General features: G+C 44.3%; 1 protein-coding gene across 1 annotated transcript; it reads right to left on the reverse strand.

The window, feature by feature from the left end:
- Window positions 1-437: 437 nt before the first annotated feature.
- LOC136044446 (sodium/hydrogen exchanger 2-like) lies at window positions 438-26070 on the reverse strand. The gene is made up of 12 exons (XM_065729773.1): window positions 25797-26070; window positions 24142-24605; window positions 23793-24043; window positions 20019-20236; window positions 17226-17422; window positions 12613-12702; window positions 10615-10685; window positions 9502-9666; window positions 8118-8232; window positions 6829-6963; window positions 2047-2113; window positions 438-553 (listed from the first exon to the last, which is right to left on the reverse strand). The coding sequence occupies exons 1-12, from the start codon at window positions 26068-26070 to the stop codon at window positions 438-440; spliced, it is 2163 nt and encodes a 720-aa protein (XP_065585845.1).
- Between the last annotated feature and the right edge of the window lie 1145 nt (window positions 26071-27215).

Raw genomic sequence — 27215 nt, forward strand, 5'->3', positions numbered from 1 at the left:
GTTGGAAACCACTAAGATCATCTAGTCCACCATGCCTGTGACCACTCTAGACCACATCCCTCAGTGCCACATCTGCCCTTTTCTTGAACATCCCCAGGGATAGTGACTCCACCATCTCCTTTTTCTGAGAACAATTTTTTCCTAATATCCAATATTTGCCTTTTCTTTAGTTCCCTTTCAAAACATAGTTCTGCATAATGAGAGCATGATGCGATGCAGAATAGAACACTTGGGATTTTTTTTGCCCAGTCCATGCTGTCCTTCTCAATATGCATCTTATTTACACTAAGATCATGTTGCTGGTCATCATTACAAAAAAAAAAAAAAAAGAGAGAGAGAGAGAGAGAGAGAGAGAGAGAAAGAGAAAAAGAAAAGAAATCAGACTGTGTTATCGACACCCTCAAAGTAGTAAGATCCATGCTGCACAGCCAGTGGCATCACATATCCAAAGCCATCTCCTTCCCTGTTCCTTCCTGCTTTTTGTGGGCAGGGATCACACACACAGACTGCGACCGGTTCTGCTTCACAGCCCGAACCTTCTCTGCATCCTCAACTGCAAGAAGAGAAGAGCAGAGGCACGGGTGAGGGATGTTCTCCTTTGTGGGTCAGCAGTAATGAAGCAATACCAAGAGCCATTGAGATGACCACTGGCTCATTGGGGATGAGCTATGTCACTGCAAAGATCACTTTTCAATTCTGATACAGAAGACAAAGATCAGTGTCTGGGTAGAAGAGGGAGGGAAAAAAGCAGAATGAAAGCCCTACTTTGCACCTTGAAATATGCTGTGTGTCTGGATCAATGTAACCATGCCACGTTCTGTCTGGGTGCACACAGGCACAGCAGAAGGACTGCAGCACCGTCAGCCCTGTGCCCACATGTTCCCTGGGGAACAGCCGTGACGAGAGAGAATGTAATGAAAAATAAAACAAACAGAAAAAACCACCCAGAATTGCTGTATTTTTGTCATGCGGCTCTGGTTTACGCTTACGTTCTTCTTCAGGAACAGCACAGTTTAAACATTTGTAATAAACTATGAATTAAAACAGCTACATCCATTGCAGGTGGCCACACTGCAAACACAGGAATGCTACAGAATTGTGTTCCCTCTACCTGCTCGTGCAAAGCTGCAGTGAGGGACCCTTGTGCAGATAAAGCATCAGCTATACAACTCTACCTAATACGTTTGTAGTTTCAATTTTTAAATAGAACTGCAAAGAAAGAAAAATTAGAACCAAAAGGGCATAAAAATAACAAAAGGGAACAAAGATACCTTCTCTTTTCTTAAATATTTTTCAACTATTAAAGAAATTCTTTGTATCCTCAGACCCTTAGTCCAGGTCAGCCCACATTTGGAGGCAGTGAATCACAGAACCATGGAATCATAGAATCACTGAGGTTGGAAAGACCACTAAATCACCTAGTCCAACCATCAACCCATGCCAGCAATCACTTCAGACCACAGCCCTCAGCATGACATCTTCCCTTCCCTTGAAAGCCTCCAGGGAACCTCCTGCCACCTGCAGGATCGACAAACACAGCATCTTTCTAATCACCCTTACAGACGCGATAGTGCTGAAGGTCTTTGTTGACAGACACCGCACCCAAATCCCATGTGCAACCTCTCTGGTAGAGATGGAAACTGAATAACATTGTGATTCCAAGGCTAAAACAAAACCATCCACTACGTTTGGAGAGAGGCATTTTACAGTTTTGACCAGCTTGATAATAAAGCATTTGTTTAAAATGTGAAATCTAAGCTTCCACATGTCTAAAGAATGAGCTTGTGCATACAAAAACACATGAGGACCTGAACCACCAGCCCTTCTGTAACACAGATTCAAAACAGTGCTGATAACGGTTCATTTTAATAATACTCAGCAAACAAATGAAAAAAGTAAAAAATAAAAAAAATAAAACCCACCAAAGACATTAATTTTCAGAATCCTTTCTGCATGGCCTTCACATCTCAGAGCATTGCTCTCATCATCCCTTACTGAGATGTCCCCAGCACGGCAGGGTGAGAAGGGATCCCCATCCCCACTTACCAGTGAGGGAGCGGCACAGCCGGGGCTGCACATCGGAGTCGCCCCGCGCCAGGGAAGAGCCCTCCTTCTGTGATTAAGGAAGAAAAGTGCTTTAATGCATTTATGAAGATTGCTAGCAAGTCTGTTAATGACACTCATGCTTCATAAACAAGCCATTTGCAATCCCCAAGGACTCCGTTTCCATTTGTTTTACTTTTGCCAAGAAAAACAAAAAGAACTAGTTCTAAAAATAGACCCAGTGCATAGCAGGCGTTTCTAAGGGGGAAATATTTACAGACACCAATGCAGTTGGGTTGGTGGGAGCTCTCCAACAGTGCAATGCAGAAGGTGCTGACCAGGACGGGGTCACCAAGCCAATGCCCAGGACATGGACACAGCACGAAGAAGGCAGCGAGTCCATCACCACCTTTCTGAAACCAGCAGGTAGCACTGTCCTGCCCACATTGTTCAGTTTCCCTGTAAATTGGGAATAAGCCTCTTGTGCAGCTGTGATTCAGTATCCAGGGCCAGGAACCTGGACTGCCAAATAACTCTGGACATCTCCCAACCTGGCTTTCTGTTTTGTTTCCTTTCCCTTTCCCCCCTCCCTTAACAAGGGACCCAATGCCCTCTGCCCATTGTACGTGGTTTTATTGACCATTTTCATGACAATGCCTGCCGGGCTCAGCAGCAGCAGCTCAGCTCCCTGGAAAGCCATTCCCAGAGGCATTTAATGCCGCTCAGAGCATGCTCCATGAAAGGGCTCTGACATAATTACCAAAGGCAGTATGTCATTTACGCACACAGCTTATGGGCAGCTCCAAATAAGCTCTTTCTGGGGGAGTGCACTTGTGTTTTGGCAGAAGAAAAGAGAGCCAAGTTGCCTGGCTACAGGTGCAAGGATTTTCTGGGTGCTCCATGGTAAATAAAAGCTATCCCAGGTCTCAGAAAACACAGTGCCAAGGTACTTTGTGTTGGCTCCTTGCCTAAAACAAGGCAAGCCTAAAATACACACAGCACAGAGAGTGAATGTGATGCACAGCCACAGGAAGCAGTGGCCTTCAGGAGGAATTTTGTCCTTAGGCAGAGGAAGGCAAACTTTCTGTTGGAAATAGATAGTGCCTTGGAGTTAATCCTCTGGGCTGCGGTTCAGATCTGAAGTCACTTCTCAGCCTTGCCAAGATTTTTGTGCCCGGTGTAAGTCATCTGACTCACACCACTGGCTCGAAGGGATAAGGGTTGCTCATTCCTTGCTTCGCACCTATTCGCTTGTCAAACCCTTGGCATGGTTCCTAGAACAGCCAGGAGCCACCTCACACCAAAAGATTGACACCTGAAGGCAGGGAGGCAGGAGGGGATTGGTGCTGGCTGAGCCAAAGCTGAGCACTGGGCAGGAGAAGCTCCACTGCTGGTGTTTCTTGGGCTGGCGGTGGCCTACAAAAGGACACACTTCCATGCATCACTTATTTCTGTGTTGGTTGATACAGGAAGAAAGAAACCAGCCCCTAATAAAGTATGAGATTAACCTAATTGAGCTACAACAGCTTCATAATTTAATAGCAAAAGACCAATCAATTTAACTAAAAAAAGAAAAAGCCCTACATGTTGGCAGACACTGAGCAGGAAAAGCAGTGTTTCTATTGAGCCAAAGGGATTTTTTAATTATTTGCTCAGCTCATAACACATAATTGGTTGAAAGTACAGCAAAAGCTTATTTTCACATAGGCTGGAAAGGGAAGACAGCCCACACATTGCACCAACACTGGAGGGTTGCATGCCCCTTGGCTGAAAGTTTGATTTGGTTCCCTCATTTCCAGCCTGGTTTGCAAATACAGTTGTAATGCTTCCATCTTGTGGGGAAATGCAGAATAGAAAATTGTGCAGCACAGGGGTGAGGGGATTTTGCTGCTGACTCGAAGCCTGTGAGGCCAAACCCTTCTCTCAGGAACTACAATAGATGGAGTATGAAACAGAAAGCTCCCAGTACCAACCACCCTGGTGTTCCATTCACAGCTATTACACCATTACACTATATACACCATTGCTTGTCAATTTGGCATGAAATTCTAAATCTGAGTGGTTTATTTTTCTCCAATTCAAAATTTAAAATACTCAACTGTTTTAAATAATAAACCATTTTTTATCATAGTGCTTGTTTTTTCTGCTCTCTCTTTCCAGTGTTACAATCTTTTTTCTCTTACAGTGGGAGGCAATGGCATCACATACCTCCCTACTTCACACTGATATTCCAAGGCTCTTTTAGAATATTATCTCAACTTTTGGGGATGGTCTTACTTCTGTCCACATTACAATGAGGTAGATACTCTACAAGATAAAGTGCTGACCTCATCACATCCTTCTAACTTTTCGTTTTGGGCTCAGAGTGCTGCTTTTTTGAGCTGAGGTTCACCCTGGTGATGTCTCTCAGCATTTATACCTGCTTTATTTAGACAAGGGAGAAGTAAGTACTGTAAAGATGTGATTAGCACTTTCAGATGTCTCCTACAAGACATGGAATGGCTTAGGTTGGAAGGGTCCTTAAAGACCATCTACTTCCAATCCCCTGCCATGGGCTGGTTGCCACATACCAGATCAGGTTGCTGAGAGCTTCATCGAAGCTGGCCACGGGCACCTCCAGGAATAGGGGATCCTCAAATTATACAATCACAGAACCATTACGTTTGGAAAAGACCTCTAAGATCATCAAGTCCAACCATCAATCCATCCCCACCATGCTCACTAACTATGTCTATGATGCAACATCTACCCTTTCCTTGAACACCTGCAGGGATGGTGACTCCCTCTCCCCCCTGGCTACTCTTTTGGAGAAGAAATTCTTCCTAATATCCAACCTGACCCTTTCCCTGACCCAACCTGGCCATTCCTTCTAGTTCTATCACTAGTTATGTGGGAGAAGAGGCTGACCCCCCACCTCACCACAACTTCTTTTGAGTGAGTTGTAGAGGGCAATAACATCTCCTGAGTCTCCTTTTCTCTATACTAAACAGCCCTAGTTCCCTCAGCTGCTCCCCATAAGACCTGTGCCCCAGAACCTCCACAGTTCCACTTCCCTACTCTGAACACACCACAGTGCCTCAGTGTCTTTCTTGTAGTTAGAACCCCAGAACTGAACACAGCACTGAGGTACGGCCTCACCAGTGTCAAGCACAGAGGAATGATCACCTCCATAGTCTGCTGGCTGCAGCAATTTTTATATCTCTGACAGCTGCATTAAGCACCAACATAGCATTTTGCATAGCACCCATGTGCCCACTGTGCATCACTGAGATCAGCCGACAACTCCCATGCATGTGTCTAATGAGAAACATTCATAGAAATATTCTGTCCTTTGGGAGGACAGTTCTAAGTACTTAGAGGAATGGCAAATGTCTTCTTGAGGTGCCAGATTTTCCATCAAACATTACTGCTGGGAGCAGCAGAGTTCAGGAATGCAGCAGCACAAGGGTTAACAATCAAATGTCCTTAAAGTACATAATGTGCTCAAAATCAGCGCGAGTTTGATGTTGTTCTTTTGAAGTTTAATTATACCAAATGTTCTACAGGAACATGCCATGTTCCTCCCTATCTATTTTGAATTGTAAGTACCAATCAGCATGCAAATGATCAAATTAAATCTTTTAAGTTGTTTGCAAGAGCCAGAACACCTTTCTGTGCAAGGAGGGCTAAGAAGCAGTAGCATTTGGTGCATCACTGCAGCTCTCGGCAGGCTCCTCAGTGACTGGCATTTGAACAAAGAAATCAGAATGGAATAAAGCCCGCGGCAGCCTGGAGATCTTGTGTTGCTGTGGAAAATCACTATCTAAATAAAGAAAGATAAAGTATCTCTTTAAAAGGTCACTGTGTTCTCCTCAGTGATGGAGCCTCCAAGAAGGAGGTGAAATTTAGGATGGCTCAGCAGTTACTGATGCTGAGCTGGGGGCAAATTGTAGGGGCTCCATTGGATTTCCTGCAGATGAAGAGTTACAGAACACTTGGAGCAGCCAGGCGGGACTGAGCCCACTCCTTACATGCTGTTCCTTGGCCATTCTGCCTTTCCACAGGGAACATTTGCCCAGCTCCTTTCATTGATGGCAGAGCAGACAGCAGACGCCATGGGCACACAGACATTGCATTCACCTTGCTTCTCCCCTTGCTCAGAACCTGAGCTGGCAGAGAGTTATGCCAGCCAACCTGGGCTTCATGTGGCTCTCCAGCAATAACAATAACACAAAAACAATAACACTTCTGTCCTCTTAAAGGAGGGTTCCTTTGGGGGGTGGAAAAATACATTAATTTCAAATGTTTGCAGAACATCTGAACTTTTAACAATGGATGCACCCAACAACAACCTGCCATGAAATCTCCCAGAAAAGAAAACACGAGAAAAGTAGATCTCTAAATGTACAAAGTGAGGTTCAATTAACAACTTTTGCTCAGTCAATAACTTTCCTGGTAAGGATGGAAGCTTGGGCTCACAAAGAGCTGAACAGTGCTGCACATGGGATGGCTCATTTGTGTGTCAGGAATTGGGCAGGTTTCTTTCCCTACTCATTGGAATGCCATCTTGAATTGAAGATGACTTTTTGTTTTTGTTATGTGTGGGGGGGGCTTTTTGGTTGGTTTGGGTGTTTTTTGATTTTTTATTTTTTGTGTGTGTGATTTTTTTTAATATATAGGATTGGTCTATAAAAGAAAAGAGCAGGAAAGAGCCCTTTTCCTTGTGCTTGTAATACCCGTAGTCCCTCTGTCACTAAGGAGAGCAGTGCATGCACTGTTGCTGCAGGTGCATCTGCACTCCCTTACCTCCTTCCTGGGGCTGATCCCATCGCTCCCACTCGCATCCACCCTCAGGCTCCGGCGCCGCAGGATCAGGATCTCCTGGGCCTGCTCCACAGGCTCCGTCTCGCCGGGCAGCGTGTGCCTGCTGTACGCCGGGCCCTGCCATGAACCACAGAGCATTGTGAGCATGGGACAGCTCGGAGCTGTCCTCCAGCCACGGGGACACCCTGTCACCCAGTTCTTGAGATGGCCAGAGAGAATCATAGGATTGTTAATATTGGAAAAGATGACTAAGGTCACTAAGTCCAACCGTCAGCCCAACCCTACCATGCCACATCTCCACGCTTTTGAACAACTGCAGGGATGGTGGCTCCACTGCTTCCCTAGGCAGCCTGTGCCACCACCTCACCACTCTTTCAGAGCAGAAAGTTTCCTCATATCCAACCACAATCTGTCCTGGGGCAACTTAAGGCCATTAGGTCTTGACCTACTCACTATTACCTGGGAGAGGAGGCCAACCCCACCCTGCAATCACCTCCTTTGAGGGAGCTGTAGAGAGCATTCCACCATTTCTATAGGTTTCTGCCCAGCTTTATCTCATTGCTTCTCTCAGCTCAGCAAAGTGGCAGCAGGGGGTGTTTGTCCCCACCGTGCTGAGATGCCCAGCCACATCCCCAAGGACTCAGTATTTTGTACATAATCCACAAAACAAAGGCTTAGGTGGATTTTAAGGATAAGGCTCCATGTATCAGCACGTGAGCAGCAATCACAATGCACCTTCCTAGCTCTGTGTCAAACCTCAGAGGGATTATTTATAAGATATTCTGTAAACAGCAAGTGTTCTTATGCTACCCCCTGATGTACCAGCTTCATAGTAAAATTCATGGCATTTGTTTACTGTCTTGCTTTGAGGTCACAGCACACCAAGCTGAAATGGCCCAACGATGGGGCATGGGATGGCTATAATGCTGCAACCACACAGCACTGGTAAGCAGCTGGATGTGCTAACCTGGTGCCTGAGGATCCACGCGCTCCCCCCTTCTTGCTTCTGGTGCTGGGTGCTGATGCCTAAAATACCTCGTGAAATTACAGGCTGACTGGGGGAACCTTTCAAAAGCTGTCACACTCCAAACAGAAACGTGCCACTGACTTGGAAACTGGATCTGGCTTCACACAGCCAACTATTCTCTGCTCACAAAGCCACATCATTAGTAATTATGTAAATATTCACAACATCTGCTCAGGCTGCTGGGATAACAGAAATAACTTTTGTTATTGTACATATACAATATGGATCGAGAGAAGCGCTATACCGTTCTCCTGATTCGGTACAGGTTCCTTGCCAGTATTTCCTGTATGTCTTCCAGGCCATCCGGATGCACAGCATCTTCCAATTTCTTCTCTGTTATGACAGCCCTGTTGCTATTACTGCAAAGAAAACCAGAGCACCTTACTTCAGGAGGTGCACAGCTGGTGTGTCACCAATGCCCAGTGTCTCAGTTGGACACCACCGCAAGTGGGACAGGTAGATATGATCAATAGCAAGTCCCTGCAGATGGAGCCCACACATTCACCAGCCAGTTGTGAATATTCTCCTCCTAATCTTGAAATTGTGTTTACTTTGCATTGGTCCAGGGTATGCTGTTCCTTTCCATGCAACAGCCTGGCAGGGAAGACCAGAGGAGGCTGAGAAGTTTGCTAAGTACGTTCATAACCTTTCAATACTTAAAAGGAGCATATAAAAGAGGGAGAGCAACCTTTTCCATGGCCTGACAGTGACAGATAAGGGAAAACGGTTTTAAACTAAAAGAGGAAGATTCAGATTAAATGTCAGGAGAAAATTCTTAACTCTGAGGGTGGTGAAGCCCTGGTACTGCTGCCCAGAGAGCTGTTGGTGCCCCATCCCTGGAGGTACTCAAGGACAGGTGGGATTAGGCCCTGGGCAGCCTGAGCTGGTGCAGGGCAGGCAGCCCGTGCCAGGAGTTGAGCTAGGGAGGCTGCGAGGTCCCTTCCAACCCAACCATTCTGTGATCCTATGATTATGTGACAACTGTTCGTTCTGCTGGTAAGGATGTAGACAACAGCAGCCTTATGGTGTGCAGCACATCAGTCTATCTCATATTTATTCAGCATGTAGCTACAGAGCTGAGCAAGTTTCTTTCCATTGCAGATAACACTCCATGAAGGTGATATGTCAGAGACCATAATCTAGCTATCTGGAATCCAAATGCAAACCAAACTTCCACCTAATGTGATTTTGAAGGGCTCTAAAAGAAGGCTGATATCCCCAGTCATGTAGCCAATGACTAGGCAGTACTAAAATCTTTCCAGACAAAAGAACAATATCCTCAGCTGACTTTCTTGGCTATTTGGCACTATAGATTTCTTGCCTCTGACTCCGTATTAACACAACTTCAATCTATCAAAATTCTTGGAAAAACAGCACAGCAAAATAACACAACTGGAATACAACAATGAAGAAAAAATCTATTTTTGAAACTATATTGCAGAATCACAGAATTATATATATCTCTTTCTTAAGATTTCTTTCTGTGAGAAAACTTAACTCTCAGCCATGATTCTTTCCAGTGTATGACAGGAGGATAAACCCTACATGCTGGCTTTTCCAAACCAACACACAGCCTTATTGTAGCTTAGTGGCAATCTATTTGCAGAGAAAGGCCAGGAAGCACTTACAGCAAGGACGGGTGGGATGGGGCATGGCCCAGCTGCCCCGCTTCCGCCAGCTCGATGGCGTGCTTCCGCTCCAGCTTTTCATAGAGAAGCACAATGCTTGATTTGGGCTGGTCGTATTCTCGGAGCAGGAACTTCTGCAGGTATTTGCTATTGAAATACTCCAGCCTGTTGGAGAACAAAGCAAGGTGTTCTTAGCCTCCTGCTCCTTGCTCCCTAGAACTACTGCGGGCTTGAGCAAGCCAGCAGCTTCACAGTCCATGATTGCCCCATACTCTATTATATTTCATTTCCTGCTTTCCAGAAACCCATGGCCCAAGAGGCCAGTCCCTACTTATTTCTGTACATGAGCTAAGATATTAAAACATCTTCAAATACAATAAAAACTCCCAAAGTGCCAAATTTATTATGAAGACCAGTAAGTGCTACAAGTACATGCAGCAGCCCCAGGGATACAACAGGACTTAGCGATTTAAACACTTCCAGATCTCCTCTTGAGTCGTTTCCTCCCACTTTCCTCTTAAATGCAGCACAACATTTGGAAAAAACCTTGCTGGTATCAGACAGCAATGCTGTAGCTCAGCTGCGTGCAAACCCTCTTGTGAGGAGCAGCAGCAGTGCTTCCCATACCCTCTAGTGGCACTTTCAAGCACTGGTATTTCTAAGAAAATATCCATCAGCTGCCTCAATCTGAGCCATTGTCATGAAGTCAGCTGCCAACGAACTAAACCTGGTTGGACATTATTAGTATAGGTTAAGCTACTATTTAAAAATAGTAATTTCTTCTATGTGGACAATCTACCATGACATCTGCAGGTTTTCTGTTTCTAGTAAATTTCTTCAGACAAGGGGCAAACACTGTAGGAAGGGAGAAAGGGATCTTTTTAGGGCAAAGACATGCTGCCTGCAAGGAGGGAGAGAGGCTTTGCTCTGCTCAGCAGCAGTGCCCTGGGAGCCCGATCTCACCTTGCTGCAGATGGAGGAGCTGCCCCTTCCCATCTGCGTGGTGCCACAGGATGAATGAGGCTCAGCAGCCCGCAGCAGAAACTTACGGGATAGAAACCAGACTCATTTTTTTCTGCACATGTACACAGTTGTATTTTGGCAAATCCTTACTTGTCTTTCCAGTAATACTGTCCCCAGTGTCCAGATATATCTTCTATACCAGCCAGCAAGTGATCCAAGAACTAAACAGAAGAGAGGATTTTGCTATACACTGGTTGCATGTATTGCATACATGATGAACTCTGTCAGCAAACATCAAAAGCCAGCAGACAGAATGGGGGACATTTCCAGCAAGGTACACGGCTCCAGTAAACAAGAAGAGGGGCTGTCGGCCTAATTCCTCATTCAGCCCTACACGTGTATCCCTTGGTTCTGGAGCACAATGAGAGATTTGGCTGCTTTCTTTCAGGTCTGTGCAAGCACAGACTAATCGCTGAGGGACAGGGATCTGCTCTTTATGATACGTGCAGGTTGGGTAATGGCTGGCACGTCCTGCACACCAGGCCTCAACAATGCTCATGCCACGTGTTTCGAGGACAGCTTGTCTCAGGAGAACAGTATCTTCAGGATATAAACAGAGATAACGTACAAATGAATACTCCACTTGAATAATAAGTACTGCCTTCCCCCCAGGCACTTCCCACTAAATAAAATTGTTGACCATACCGTGCCTTTTTCAAAAACATTATTATTTTTAGAACACATTTTTAGAACATTATTATTTTTAATGAAAAATCCTGAGCTGGTTGATGAGCAAACGCGCAGCCACCACAGCTCCTGTGAGCACTGGGGGGCACCTCCCAGCCACAGCAGCACAAACAGGGCCCCACGCTGAACATCTCAGCTATCTGGGACTGAGAAATTATAGGACAAAAGCTGCTTCTGGTTCCCTGCATGCCTGCCTTCCAACTATCTGCATTGTTACCTTGTCTACTTAGCTTAATTGGTACATAGCCATTTTCAGCTCACATTTCCCAATAAACACATTTTCAGAGATGATTTACTATTCAGACACTAACAAAAGAAGAAAGTATTCTCTGTTCATTATAGGAAAAGCCTCTTCAGCCTATTGAACTGTTCTGTTAACCTCAGACAAAGCCCTGTAATACAACCTAATTGTGAGGATGCCAAACATTTTATAAATGTCCCCAGACCCAATGTCTCTATTTTGAGCTACTCAAAAAAGAAGACAAAAATATTCCCAAAGGATACATGCTTATGGAAGTGTGACTGGGCATAAGGAATTAGATTCAGAGAAGTACTTCACACTGGACATGCTGCATCATCAAATTAAACATCCCAGGCCACAGTTCTCTGTTGGTTTGTAAGCATCAAACTGAACAAGACCCAGTGCAAAATCTCTGTGAGTTGCTCCCCAGATTTCATTGGAGCTACAGTGGGATCCAACCACACTTCCCTTCAGCCATGTAGAGCCCTGGGGAAGGGTGCAGAAATCCCTCCTTTCTCCTGGAGTAGAATTAGTCTGCAATGAAGTCTTAGAGAGTCTCTCTCTTACAGAGAGTAAAAAGAAAGGGCCAACAACTGGATGGTGAGAACAAGGTGAACCAAACTGCACCTCTGGGCTATGGGGACTTCAGTGATTTTTCCCAGTATAGTGTTTGTCTTACTCTTTCTGAGTTTTAGTCTGTTTGGTTTTTTAAATATCCAGACTGGTGGTGCTGATGCAGGTGCCTCATCCCTGGAGGTGCCCAAGGCCAGGCTGAATGGGGCTCTGGGCAGCCTGACCCAATGGGGGCAACCAGCTCATGGCAGGGTTGGAGCTGAGCGACCAACCCAACTCACTCTATGATTCTCTGATAAGCTTTTGGTCACGTTACCATCTTTGTCTACCATGTTTGTGCATCATCTAGCATAACACTCAGTTGAGTAAAAGGTCACTATTGCAAAACAAATAATAACCCCTGGTTAGAAAGCTGCACAGGACTCTAAACTTAGAAAGGGGCTTACCTGCAGAGGACTCTGGCAAAATCAACAGGAGTTTGCAGGGCTGTAGAGCCCCGGAGGCACACTATTTTGCAGAATGACTCTATGCCCACCAGCAAAGCCCTTGAGAAGCTCGAGCCACATGTTGTTGGATTCCTCACTTACCCGAATGTGAATCTGCTCACCCACTGTGGGAGCACTCTCTCTTTGTCTCTTGACATGCAGCAAGTCTACAAGAGGGCGGATGGTCATTCCCTGCAGCAAATCCACAAAACCAAAAGTCAGGCTTTCTTCACATTTAGCATTCTGATGGTGCTTGCACTGTCTCTTTTGGAGTAAGTTCACAGGAATGTATATGAAGAATAGCTACCCCAGGCACTGCAGCAGGAGTAATGTTTTTGGTATAATGAGGCTGGCCAGCTTTTGAGCTAGTACCTCTATTTTAAGGCAGGATAAATGCCTGTAAAGCTTTGACAACATTGGAAACTCTACTATCCTACCTGTCAGCCAAACATTTTGTCTGCCTGCAGAAAGCCATGATGGTTGCTTGTCAACAGCAGCTCACATGCAGCCTCAAGATTGGGGTTGCAGAGAGGAGTAATGATCTCCTCCCCTCATCTGGCATCTCCAAGACCTCAAAAATTCAACCAATAACCTCAAGGTCAAGCCCACAGTTTGCTAAGATGGCAAGAGCTTCAAACATACAAATGCCTGAAGTGATGTCCACCCTAGAGATGTCCAAGAACACAGACCCAGACAGTGGTGGCCCAGACCAGAGTGGGGGATGTCTGTTCACTATTCAAGTGCCACAGACCATTACTCCAGTGATCTTTGATCATCAGCCAGTGGCTAACTTTACTAATCAAAGTATCCATCTGGTGGGAAGGTCAAGGGAAGAGTTTTAATGTCCTTTAAGCCTTGTGAGTGAACTTTGAAAATGCTGCTGTAATGCATTTCCTAGTCGGGCTTCCATATGAAACTCCTTCTCTAGGACATGTTTACAATAAAAATAATGGAGCAGTTGATATTTATGACTTCTGAATGTCACAAATAGCTAATAGCAGTTAAAATGCATAATCATTCAGAGTAATAAAAACATGAAATTCACAAACAAGATATAACAAAAATGAAGTAGAGACTGTACACTTCAGTCTCTTGCCTTCACTGGATAATCAGTTACATTTGTTTGCATTTTGAAGTGGTATTTTGGAGATTTGTGAGCAGAACTCCCAGATTTAGAAGCACCAACACACCTGGATTACTTTGGCCCTTCCTCACCACTGGAGAATTCTGAAAATCCCACATCTCAGGCTACCAGACCATGTCATGCCTGTAAGTCCCCTGTGACCTCCACCCACCAAGGACAAATCACCTAAAGAGCAATGTACAATGCTGACGGGAAGCCAACAGTACCATTAGCTGCATCAGCAGACAGATGTGAGGGGGTGGTACTGGATGGGCTCTGAAGTCCCTTCCACCCCACCAATACCATGATACGATTCTATGACATGATGGCTACAGCACAGCTCACACAATGATCTTCTACCAGAAGCAATCCAGTAGCTAATGGGTAAGTATATTCAGCAAACAAAAATACAAAAGTCTCTACACGAGGATTATATTTGCTGACTATTTCATCAAAGAGGTTAGAGGCCAAAAGGCTGAGGGTGAATTTTAAATGGAGAGAATGGTATTTAGTTTTTAAACCACACAAAGACAGAACAATGAGGGCCCTCTGTGGCATTCCAGATGAGCCCACAGCTCCTGGAAGGACTCTGGTTGGGTGGCACCGAGCCAGGCCCGCCTGCAAGCACTGAGAACTTGACAATTGCTCAGCCAACCTTCCCAAAATTATTAACCAAATCTCTTGGGGGAAGGGCCTTATGCAACTGAGTTAGAAAGCCCAAAATAGCCACATTTCCTGGGTTATATAAAGCACTGACAGACCCATGTATGGGCAAGCCCAGCTGTTTACACATCATTCTGCTTTCCAGACAGTGTGGAGGATCTTCAAGAAAATGAAGAGGATCTGTGCTCTGACAAGTTGCTTTGCTGGCCTTCACCAGGTTCTCCCTTGCTTTCTGTCCCCTACCTTCTGACTAGTCTTAACGCAGGACTAAGACCCACATCTCTACTGATATCACTGTAAATATATAACAAAAAGACATTACACAAAACAACAGCAACAAAACAAGTCAAGAGAATTTGTTTATAGACAATATTTCGCTTGCCCTTTCCACTCAAAGCAATATGAAGGATGTGAGGATACCGAAGATACTCACTTTTCAGTCCCACATCCACCAGTCTGCTGCAGCAGCGCTCAGACTTCGCAAGGACTCACATACAAACACAAGCTGCTGAAGGCTCACCCTAATACCTGCTTTTTCTTATTATCATTATTTTTACTGATGTTTTCCACGTGGCATTATAAAAATATTTTTCAGATTCAGCTTTGCAGCAAGTTTACTTACTCCCCAGTGTTCTCATGACTGCTCCAGCAAAGCCTGCTATGTTCCCAGTGCTCCCATAGGGATCCTGTCCACCTCCCACCCATCAGCACGGGAGTGACATCACCAGCCGAGCTTTCAGGTTACACAAAAGCCCTTTCCTGGTCTTGGGAAGGATTTCCTGAAGCCTTGGCAGAATGGAACTGCTGCCGTAGAACAATCTTTGTCTGAGCCTCAAGAGTGTCTCTGCATGAGTGGACGTGCCTAGTGACCGTATCTTTTCAATTTCTGACCCACATTTGCATCTTAAAACTTGTCACCCTCCACATAGCCATGTTGCCTACCCCTGGGCCCCCGCTGCCTCCTTTCAGCATGCAACAAGGCCCTGAAGCTTGCAAGTCCAGAAGAACATCACACTTGGTGAAGATTTTTTTCAGTTCCTGATGTGGATTAGGAAAGCAGATGGGCAGGAGGAGGAGGGTGGCAGGATGAAGGACATTGCACACCAGGGAGCTGTTCCAGCCCGTCCGCACACCAGCCCCACAGGGACCCGTTCACCTCCCCATCATCAGCTCTGCTCCCTTCGGGACCCAACGACCCCAGTGTCTCCCTTCACCACATCCTCTCTGGAACGCGGCAGCATTTGTAAAGAGAACTGGGAGGTGGTTCTCTGCGGAGAAACCCTGAAAGCATGTCCGAGGTGGCAGGCTCGTTCCTGGGGAGAGAAGAGCAGGGAGCAGCCCGACCCGCGTGCAGGGAGGCTTCCACCACTAGATGTCAGAGCAGTGCCTGGCGGAGGCAAACTGCCGAGCACCTGGAGGGGTGCTCCGAGAATGCGAGAAACCCAGCGGTCTGCTAGCAACGAGAGCAATCCTAGCAGGAGCACACCCTCAGGTGAAGTCCAGTACAGAAGGACTTCCTACAGAGGAAGTCTGTAGGAGCTCCTACAGACATCTGTTGGGAGCCCGTCAGCAAGACAGGCACGTGCCCATGCCCAGGACCCCCTCTGCCACACGAAAACAAAACCTTCATGTCAAACAGAGCTCATTGCAAACCCATGTCAGATGCTTGATAGGAAAGAAAACATTAATCTCATCTGCAGCACTGTATCTGTTAGGATACAGGGCACCAGCATATTCTGGATATTTTTGCATTCTCTCAGCAGTTAGAGAACACTGTCATAAATAAGTGGACTCAAAGCAGCAGTTTCTGTGCAAGATTTCCGTACTACAAACAAAGAAGCTGAAGGGCAGAACGGGAATGCAGGAAGCAAGCAGATTCAAACATGAGAAGGAAGGGGAGAGGAAAGGAAGGGGAGAGGAAAGGAAGGGGAGAGGAAAGGAAGGGGAGAGGAAAGGAAGGGGAGAGGAAAGGAAGGGGAGAGGAAAGGAAGGGGAGAGGAAAGGAAGGGGAGAGGAAAGGAAGGGGAGAGGAAAGGAAGGGGAGAGGAAAGGAAGGGGAGAGGAAAGGAAGGGGAGAGGAAAGGAAGGGGAGAGGAAAGGAAGGGGAGAGGAAAGGAAGGGGAGAGGAAAGGAAGGGGAGAGGAAAGGAAGGGGAGAGGAAAGGAAGGGGAGAGGAAAGGAAGGGGAGAGGAAAGGAAGGGGAGAGGAAAGGAAGGGGAGAGGAAAGGAAGGGGAGAGGAAAGGAAGGGGAGAGGAAAGGAAGGGGAGAGGAAAGGAAGGGGAGAGGAAAGGAAGGGGAGAGGAAAGGAAGGGGAGAGGAAAGGAAGGGGAGAGGAAAGGAAGGGGAGAGGAAAGGGAAAGAATAATTAGGGGCAAATAAATCAAGTGTGCTGTGACTTATTCTTTTGATTTTCCTTGCTTTTATAACAAGTAACACACCCACATTTTTTTCAGCAGAAGAGTTAGTGCAAGCCCCTTGCTGCTGAATCACCATAAAATAATTGCAGCTGCCATGCTGCACAAACATGAAAACTTCTCAGGTATACGTACACAACATTCTGATCAGTATCTAATTATTGATGTTGCTTCAGCTGTTGGATGCCCCAGTAAACTGGCACTCATTCTTAGAAAATTCTTCCCGATTTCCACCACTGCTGCCCCAGTGATGATGGATCAGATCAGGAATGGGACATTGTCACAGAAAGGCCTACAGCTTTAACTGAACAAATGCAACCAACCTCACAAATGCATCACACCTTCTGTCTCTTTCAGTATTAATTTTTTAAACTTTATCCACATGGACACCTTAATAAGCAATAAATTCTCATATCCATTAGCTCACACACCAGGTCTAACGCTTAGTTCTGGTTACTTGTCTGAAAGAAAGAAATCATCTGCTCATGACAGTCCTTGGGCTGAGCGCTGTTACCTGTGCGAACACAGTGAAGAGGATGACCACAGTGGTTGCTGCAATGAAGAGCTTCTTCCTGCGGAAGTCAGGAAGCAAGAAGACCAAAGAGAAGCAAATGGCACCGCGGAGTCCCCCGTAGGCAATGATGAATTGGTCCTTGCTGGTGACAGTGTTCACGTGAAATCTGTTCACAAAGAAAGTCAGCACCAGAACCCCTGAAAGCAGGAAAGAAGGTGGAGACACATCAAGCAAAAAGAAATCCGATGTATTCCCCATAAATGCATCTAATATATTAATTTTCCCAAACTTACAATTGTATGATACATTCTACAGTGACACATCACTGAACACTGATAGCTAGATCAAACATGGTACCTTCCCAAAGCCATTGGAACCACAGAGCCCTGGAGAAGGGCTTTTCTTCCAGCCCCAGTAATCTCTGGCTTGGAGGAATGCAACGAACACCACAAATCTTAAGAGATTTATACTGCTCAACTTCAAGATTGTGTAAGGTGACAGCAGTTGATGTAATTTTCAGTCATTCGTGAATAAAAAACAGATGCAGAAAGATACAAAAAGTCTGGCCTTAAAGCTCTAAACTGTGATCTTAATGCCAGCTGATAGAACAAACATTTTATTTCTTGAAGATAAATGGTGAAGAAGATATAGGGGAAGCCCCGTTCAGGATGAGATTTGCAGGATGATTTTCAGCCTTGGTTTTGCATGTTCTCATTTAAATCAGGGGGACTTTGAATATGAAGTTTTTTGCTGGTTGTAGCACTGAGCCCTTCTCTAATAATGTGTGGAGTAATTTGAGTGCAATCAGAATGGCTGTGTTGAGAGAGCCAGAGGATTTTGCCAGGTGCTTTGTAACATTACTATGTTCCTTACCTCTTGCAATGAAGAATTTTCAAACTAAATAGAAGTCAAAATAACTCAAAACTTCTTTTCATCTAAGCAAATAACTTAAAAGAAAAAAAATGTTTAATCATAATAAAACATTTGAACGTATGCATAACTAATAACCATGTTTCTAAGTGCATTTACAGTGCACAGTTATTAAAACAAACCTTGGCATGTATTAGCAGCAAGTAAAACAGATTCTGCTATGTCTTGCTAATCATGGCTTAGCCTATTTAAGCAATTTCTTGAAGTGCCTATCAAATTTGAGTTCAAGTAAATTACCATTCTGTTTGACTCAGTGGTTTGTAAACATAAATCCCATTGAATGTTTTGTAGCTATCAAATTTGCCCAAATGTGTGCTCTGCTGTATCTGCAGATATTGTTAATATATAAAAACACTCACAAATGAGGAAGATACAAAATGAAGAAGATGGCAACATATTGATGTCACAGAGTTCATCTTTATCATCTTTTCCTTTGAAAAAATTATCTGTACTATATTAGTACTGTTATATTCAGTGGACAAGGTAAGCACTCTGCACTCACTCACATCAGTGACAATAATACAGAAGGCAACAGAGAAAGAGCCTCTCAGAACACTGGATTAGTGTGAGATTCACCTGAGGACAACACTAAAACATTTATCTGGTCACGTACAAGACGTGAAAATCAGATCCCAGAGTCCTAACACCAGGACTCAGGTTCTCCTTGAACCTGACCTCAAAAAGATTACCTTTAGCCATGATTATCAGTAAAGTACAGCAGTCTTTCTTCAGCTGCCACTAAGTTTTGGTCTCTTTTTGACTGCGAGGGTGGTCAAGCACTGCAATAGCATTCCCATGGAGGATGTAGAGTCCCCTCCACGGAGAACCTGGGCAGCCCACTAACCCTGCTCAGCAGATTGGGTGGACTAAATCAGGACAACAGCAGCTGACAAGCTACAGCTTGCCTAGAACAGCTCATTTTCTGTGCCTTGGAGACTGGTTCTCAAACTGTATCAGGATGTCATTTTCCTACTAGCATTTCACAGTCATTCCCACAGAAGAAGACAGTGAAGTGTTGCTTCATGATGTTTCCTTTCCATGTCACAACACAAAGATTTGTTCTTTACATAATCCCCCCCGCCCTCCCCCCAAAAAATAAAAGCAGGGATAGCAGGATGTTGCTACATCCATCGCTACTTATATTCCTAAACATGGCAATTAAATATTAGTTACACAAATATCTTCATATTTTTGCCTGCTACACCTCCATTTTAGGTCCCAGTTCTCATCTACCCACAAATAATCTGTGTAAAGCATCTCCTTTGACAGCTGTCCAACAGTTCCTCCAGTTTTCCATTTAAGGATACTGCTGTACACAGAAGTTGTTATGAATTAAATCCCCTAAATCTCTGCAATTCAGGATATGCAGCCAGAGGCCCCAGGGTTTACGCAGTCCTGATGCCAGGTCTGTGCTTACACTTTTTTTCCTACTGTGAAGACAACAAGGAACCATGATACACTGAAATAGAAATGACCATGGTAATCAAAGAATGGTCTGAGATAGATGTATCTACAAACCGGATATCATGAGGATTTCTATTGTGCTGTCTGCGGTGATTGCACAAAGTAGGAAATTGCAGTAGGGTGCCTGATTTGCTTTTGATCCCCACAGCAGTGCTGGAGGGCTGCAGCCCATTTCAGCCCTTGTCCCTGTCCCCTTGTCCCTACTGCAGGGGAGATTGATTAGGTGGCCATTAGGAGTCCCTTCCAACTCAAACGATTCTGTGATTTACATCTGTAATAACCACACATACAGAGAAACTGGAGAAGTGATGGCAGGGGCAGAAGCATTCTCTCATTTAATAGAATCATAATGCTTCACTCAAATAACACCCACAACAAAAAAGCATAATTTCACCATACCTAGTGCTCTCCAAATCAGACAGAAAATGACAGTGAAGAAAATATATGGCCAGTTCCACTCGTGATTTTCTCCAATGGTAGACACACCAAGGAAGATGAAGATGAGGGTATCACTAACACTGCTCCACATCTTCATGAAGTATTTAACTGTCGTGTGAGACTTCAGAGAGATGTTGGCCTCCACGTAACGTTTCATACCCATGGCACAAGCAATGATGCTGGAAAAATTAAAATGAAACATTTTTCTTCATAAAGGTGCAATATTGACACGTTATTATTTAAAGAAAAAGAAAAATCAGCTTTATCAAGCATCAGATGTTTGCACTGCTAGTGATTCACTTCCTACAGTTCACTAACGTCAGCAGGACAACCAGGACAGTTAGATACCATAAAGGTTGACCAGACTGCCTGAATATTTTAACAGATAAACAATTTCATTCACCACATATATCACACAGCAACATTTCCCATCACCATACCCTGCTCTCAGCACTCTAACTGTATCCATCTCAAAGCATCTAGGCAGAAGAGTTTAATTCTTAGGATCTATTTCCCAGAATGGTAGAAAAACATTTGAGAGGAAGGGAGTGTGCAAACAGGACTATTTTGAAGTGCTTGCTATGTGGTCACTACAGCAGACTCTCGTAGGACTTCAAATCATAATGGCTTAAGAGCTGCTTGAATGGAAACATGAGCACAGAAAGGTACCTCACCCTGCACATTTCTAAGTCCACCCAGAGTTGCCCATTCTTTGGGCATAGATAGGAAGCCATCCAATATGCAACCAAAATACAACAAAATGCTCAAGCAGTAAAAAGAATCTTAATGAATGCTCATCAGGCTGCACAATGAGCCAAGAAATGGCTTCCCAGAGCACCGTTCCTTCTAAGTAAATTACGGAGCGTTGCTGGAGTCAGAACATTTGACTTCCTTGTATCACGTACCCAAGGTCACTTCAGAAGCACACAGCACCAATTAAAACTTCTGCCTTGCAATTTTTCATGGCTAATTGGTTCTTTAAGTTACAGGGTACATGTGGTTAGTCTAATTCATCAGCCTTACAAATCAATACATATTCAGGCCAGCAGTCTTAGAAGGTCAGAACAGCTGAGTGCTCAAAGAGTCGAAGCTCTATTTTTTATATTTTAGCCTGGACAGAAACATTTTGTTCTAAAAGTGGTACCAGGAAAATGGTTTTACATTTCTGAGATCTGATTTTCCTCAACATTTGGTAAGGCCATCCACATGGAGGATTACTGATAACAAATTCCTCTCCCAGGGGATTTCATGATTCCACTGTCCTTCACCTCAAATCTTTTTGAAAAAGCCTTTTTCAGATGAAGATGCACTTTTACCCACTGTGAGTTACTGATGATGACTTGGCAAACAAATGACAGCAGCAAATACACATATTTCCTTTTCTTTCTTCTTAAAATAATCATTTGTTTTCCTTTGCTGCTAATCAATAATCAAACCTGGAGTTAAGGGAAGGACCAGGAGTAAGGGCACAGGACACAGAAGGTCAGACACAAAACACCATGTTCTCAGTGGGGAAGGAAACCCTGTTTTACCCAGCAGCCTGAAGCAACATTCAAACATACTATTTTCATCCAATATCTGAGTTCGTATCTTTTATCTAATGAGAAAATGTATCACTATTTAAAAATATTCTGAAATTTTTTTTTTTACCTCTGAAACTTCTGAAATTTACTTCTGAAACTTTTTTTATTTACCTCTGTCAGACTGATCCAGTTTGCCCAAAGCACAGCGAAACTCAATAATCTTTCTGTGCTGTATCTGCCTCAATAAAGAGTGAATAAAATAGTTCCAAGTAAGAACTAAGAAATCCAACCAGGATTTATGGGCAACTGACTTCCAGAGCTATGGTTTGGAAATGCTTCTTGAAAAAAGTGTACGGGTTCAGATCATTCACAGAGAAAGAATAAATTTGATCTTTTTTCCTCACAGCTTCAAAGATGGACACTGACGCTGGGCTAAGGAGAAAAAAGTATGTGTGTGTACATATATACACAGATACATATGTAGGTATATAAAGCTGAAAAAAAACATTAACAGAAAAATTTAACAGAGTTGCACTCAAAAGGCTTTTGGACTATGTAGAATGTATTTATTTATTTTTGCAATCAGATTACTTTTCAAAGAAACTGCCAAGGTCTGTTTCTTATAATACAGTATTCCCTGATCACCAATGAATAGTTTGAAATCAAGATATACAGAAGAGGCATTTATAATTTGGCAATTGGAAGACTAGGACTGCAGGAATCAGCTGCCTTTGCAATTGTTTTGCTTTAGAAACAATACATTATTCAAAAGAATAGAAAATGGGCTCCATAATGGGTACAGTGGATTTTGATTGATAGAAAGAGACACCATTAGGATTGAATGTTTTCTGCTCCATAATGATTATGCAGCACATTTATTTCACTGTTCTGTCTTTCGCTCCTATAAATAGGCTTTCTCTTACCTATTCCCAGAGCTATAATTTTTGTCAGTAATGCCAGAATATTGCTTGTATTAAATGTCCAAGGAAACAAAATCTGCAAGATATAGGAACAGTTTACAGCCAAAGCAGTACCATTAGTTTTAAAATCGATCTCCTAGGCAGTCCTGTGTCTAGCTGGTATCTGACTTATATTGCTTATTTTCTTTTTATCTTATTATCAGATTTACAGTTGTTTACACTATAGCTCAAAGACTCAATGGAGTCTCTGTGTACTTTATTGTCTTTAGGGCAATATTAAATGGTCAGTTGTGATCCTGAGCAGCAGCTGACCTAGTTCAGGCTGTAGAACCAACTAACAAATTTCAGCCCACAGAAATCCAGAAGGATTGAATCACCCATGTTGTGTTTTTCACTTGTCCCTGCTTTCCAAGGCAAAGCTTCGGCTACTGTTAGGATTATTAGATTTATTTATTTTTATCAGCACCAGTTCCTCAGGTGAAGTTCACAATGAGGTAAGCATGAAGTCAATCATCAGTGTATGGAACTAACTGTGCTCTACTAAATTGCAAACAGTTTGGGTTTAGTACTTTTAAAACTGCTTTCTCACAACCTTGGCTGGATTTGGTCAGAAAATTTCAAATGCTATTAGAGACAGGGAGGTGATGGATTGGCCCACCCACACCAAGTACAGAAATGCAAGACAAACACATGAGCTTTGCCCGAAATCTTTTGGAGATCAGTCAGAACCTCCAAGTCAAATCTCCAGGCAGAGGATTCTGTTAGAGCCCTCCGCTCTCACACAGTAGGCATATTTCCAGGCTTCAGCTCTGTAAGGGATAAACAGCTGCCACCCATCACTTTGCTGTGCCACCACCATCTGGATACCAAGCCCCAGATAGCAACTGGTAGGGCACAATCAGGGATGAAGCTAGAACATACGTGCTGTAAACCTAACAACCACATTTTTCTGAGGTCATGAGGATTTGATTAAAGAATCCTTGCTGTTTTTCAAATGTTGATTTTGGCTGGGCCTAATTCCCATGGGGCTCAAGTAACCATTCCTCAATAGCCTACTTAAATGAATTGGACACTTGAAATTTGCCCAGCACTAGCGATCTGGATTGCTTGTGAGCTGCAGATTAGTGCTTACGTGCAGTTGTGTAATGTGTGGAATGGGGTTACACCTCTCAGCTATTTCATAGATTTTCATACTTTCTATTAGCAGATAGCTTCAAAAGAATTTTTTGATACCTTTTAGCAAATACAACCAAAAAACCTTCTGGAGAAAGGAGATGCTTGGGCAAACTTACGCCACGATGCCAGAGAGGTGAAACATCTCTGCAGTGAGGTAGGAAAGGTAACTGTACAGGAAGACAAAGAGCGGCTCGATGACGCGGATGTCCTTGGTGAATCGCGTGGTAAAGGCAGAGGTCATCCCAAAGGTAAGACCTACCACCACTCCCCCAATCCCAACCACAAAGAATTTTCCAACTCCAGCAAACACATCCGCTGTTTTGATGGCTGGCATTTCACAGAACGATCGAAATAGCTTGTAGAGCACCTGGGTGAAAAAGGAAAAGGCGAAAACAGCCATTAACAGCATTATCACCAGACACTGCCACCCAAACACCAGCTGCTCATGCAGAGCCTGCTCCTCACCACGGTCACCGCATCGTTCAGGAGCGACTCGCCGAAGACCAGGATGTGCAGCTTCTCATTGACGTGGATCTCCTCAAACACCGCCAGCACAGCCACGGGGTCGACCGCTGCGATCAGGCTGCCAAAGAGCAGGTTGTGAAGCAGCGACACGTCCCGCAGCCCGAAAGCTCTCACTTGGCAGATGCCATAGAGCGAAAAGCCAATCCCAAACACGTTCCATATCGTCCCCACCACCGCGTAGAGGAGAATGGTGCCGATGTTCTCAAAAAAAGGGCGGCTGGGCATGAAGTACCCTGCGTCAAGGACGATGGGTGGCAGCAGGTAGAGGAAAAAGATGTCGCTGTCCATTACAGGAGGCGACTTGTCGTTCAGGCCGTAGATGATGCCCCCCATGATAAGTCCCACAAATATCAATAAGCAGCTTTCTGGGACCACAGAAGGCAGCTTGTTGTATAGGTGAAATGCTGGAAGGGGACAAACAGAAAAAATCTGTTATCAGCATAAAGCTGCCAAGGAGCACCAGGTCCCCCTCGCAACGAGGAAGCTTCACAAGCTCCCACATTCAGCAAGCTTCACTTTGGAATACTGATACTAAATCAAAGCAAGGAAAATGAATAAATAATGATAATAAATTATGTTATTAAGGTAAAGCTACCCAATCAGAAACAGGCTAAGAAATCTAAAGGATATCTAACTTTCCATCTGCAATTCTTCATACCTAAAAATATAGCTTTAATGTTATGCTAATACACAAAGAGAAAATAAACTGAATAATCTGTATAAATAAAAATGTTTCTGGGGTAATGTAATCTAGTTAGCATGCCAACTTCAGCAATAAGAACATAAATAGCAACTGCTAATTTTAAACACAATACAGATTCCATACATACAAAAGGATTTTAAAAAATCTAATTTATTAAATAGTGTGAAAACTGCCACCACTTGTAGTTATCAACACAAAATTAAAGGTAACATGTTGAAAAGATCAAGCAATCAATCAGGCTAGCCTTGTGCAACGTCCAGTGCTTGCTATAGAAGAATCCTGGCAAGCACCGTAAATACTAGAGGTGGGTTATTAAAAGTAAGAAGGAAATTGAAACAAATTGAACTGGGACAGGAATAACAACATTAAAAAAGAAAAAAAGAAAAAACCTATGACAATTATTACTTCTTCATATTTATTGATAGAGTTGAGATCTCATTATGTAAGATGCACATCAACAAAAATAAAAGTCCATTTCTATCTTAAACAAATTAAATTCTGATCAAAATGAATCTCAGAGACTTTTCCTTTCTGAAGAGAAAAAAGATTAAAGAAAAAAAGTGCTAAAATAAATTACACAGCAGGAATTTCATAGAAGTGACTACAATTCCTGAGTGGGGGAGGAATTGAGAGTATATAAATTCTGCTCTCCTGTATCCTGTTCTGCAGATGAATACACATCTGCTTGTCTTACACATTTCTTTTGGCTTTATCTGGCTCACAGAAATTTCACAGCAGCTGATAACCTGTTTCACCCCAAAGAACTCTGATCTCCAAAGACAAAACACAACCTGTCCCATTTCCTCCTGATCCTACTTATAAATGGTGTCTCAGGAAGGAACTGCCCCTCCCTGCCCACCCCATCCCTCCTAGCCCTCCCAAGGTGCCTCACCTATTTTGGCCAAGGATGCAAGCATGATCCAGAGCGTGATTTCAAAGGGGACTTGGACATGCTGATAATCCAGAGAGAAAAATGCGTGCTCTGTGGACACGTTGCCCTGTGCTTCCTCAGCAGCCCAGCTGTCGTTCTCTGCCACCGGAGAACTGTGCAGGGCTCCCACCCTGGTGGCTTGCAGGAAGGAGGAGAGCAGGACAGCCAGGACATATGCCGTGCCCTTGCCCCCTGCCCTCTGCCTCTCCATCTGCCCTAATGCCATCCTCTGCATGGGTTTGGTCTCAGCTGCTCCTGCTCTCACCGCAGAGCTCAGCCTTCTGCCTGCTCTCCTCCCTGTCCATCAGCTCCCGGATGGAAGACCTGCTGGAGATCAGTGCCCTTTGGGGCCACGTGCTCAAATAAGCCGACCCTTCAGCTGCCTCGTGCATCGGGTGCAGCCCTCTGCAGCTCCCACATGGCACAGAGGCAGGCAGAAGCAGGCCCACCTTGCTGCATTTCACCAGACTCCTCATCTGGAGCTCAGTTTTGGTAGCAATGCTGCTGATAATCACCAATTCCAACCAATAAATCAAAGCAACCAGCTTTCTTATGCTGAATACAGAGCTGCAGTGCTGTGCTAGATGAGTGGAGGACACCTGAAAAAGAATAAATTGAAACAACTGCTTCAAAGCTTCTTCCTACAGCAAGAGCTAACAGAAGTTATCGTTGTTTCTCTTTGCTGCTTGAAAACGGCACTGAAAATTGAGTGAAGTTTGTTAGAAAAGCTGGACACACAGACAGACAGAAAAACCCGCCCAACCTCTCCATGCTGGGATGGCTTTGAGCCATGCCAAGGGACACAGAGTTCTGGTCTCAGGGGTTCTCAACAACCCCAAGCACCAACTCTCACATAAAGCCGAATGCCAGTTTGGGAAAAGATTTTTCAACAGAATTAGGTACAGGAATACCAAAGAGGGGAAAAAAAAAACCCACCCAACCACAGTGGGTCAAATTCCTCCATTGTGTAGTTTCATTTAAGTTAATAATGCTTCAACAGGGATGAATTGAGTCCAAAGCACACATGTAATTAAAACAGAAGCCCCAGGCTCTTGCTAGACTGATCGATGGCCTCTCTGCTTCTCTGCAGCTGCCTAAGTGACACCAAAATTGAGCTGCCAGCAAGATGCTGGCGACCCACTTTTCTGCAGGAAGCCAGAACCCGCCATCACGCAGACACAAACCCACAGCTCTCAGCGCCCTACGAGCTGCTCCTGAGCCGACCTGTAGCGATGAAGGTCAACTTTGGGGTACAAGGGAGATGCAGCGAAGCTCTCCTGCGTTAACTTTTTGAAGTCGCCACTGTTAATGTGTGTTAATCGCATGTCATTAGCACGCCTGCTGACTTTAAAGCAAAGTAACCGATCTCCCATTAGAGCC

Source organism: Cyrtonyx montezumae, unplaced genomic scaffold (assembly GCF_038088225.1).
Source record: "Cyrtonyx montezumae isolate F1298 unplaced genomic scaffold, pur_monq_1.0 scaffold_11, whole genome shotgun sequence".
Classification (NCBI taxonomy): Eukaryota; Metazoa; Chordata; class Aves; order Galliformes; family Odontophoridae; genus Cyrtonyx; species Cyrtonyx montezumae.

Excerpts from the sequence above, each read along its gene's own strand:
- LOC136044446 (XM_065729773.1), bottom strand. The coding sequence starts at position 26,070 with ATGCAGAGGATGGCATTAGGGCAGATGGAGAGGCAGAGGGCAGGGGGC. Across the intron at positions 8,233-9,501 it reads CCATCCCACCCGTCCTTGCT|TAATAGCAACAGGGCTGTCA; the intron begins GTAAGTGCTTCC and ends TTTTCTTTGCAG. Across the intron at positions 554-2,046 it reads GCTGTGCCGCTCCCTCACTG|TTGAGGATGCAGAGAAGGTT; the intron begins GTAAGTGGGGAT and ends CTCTTCTTGCAG.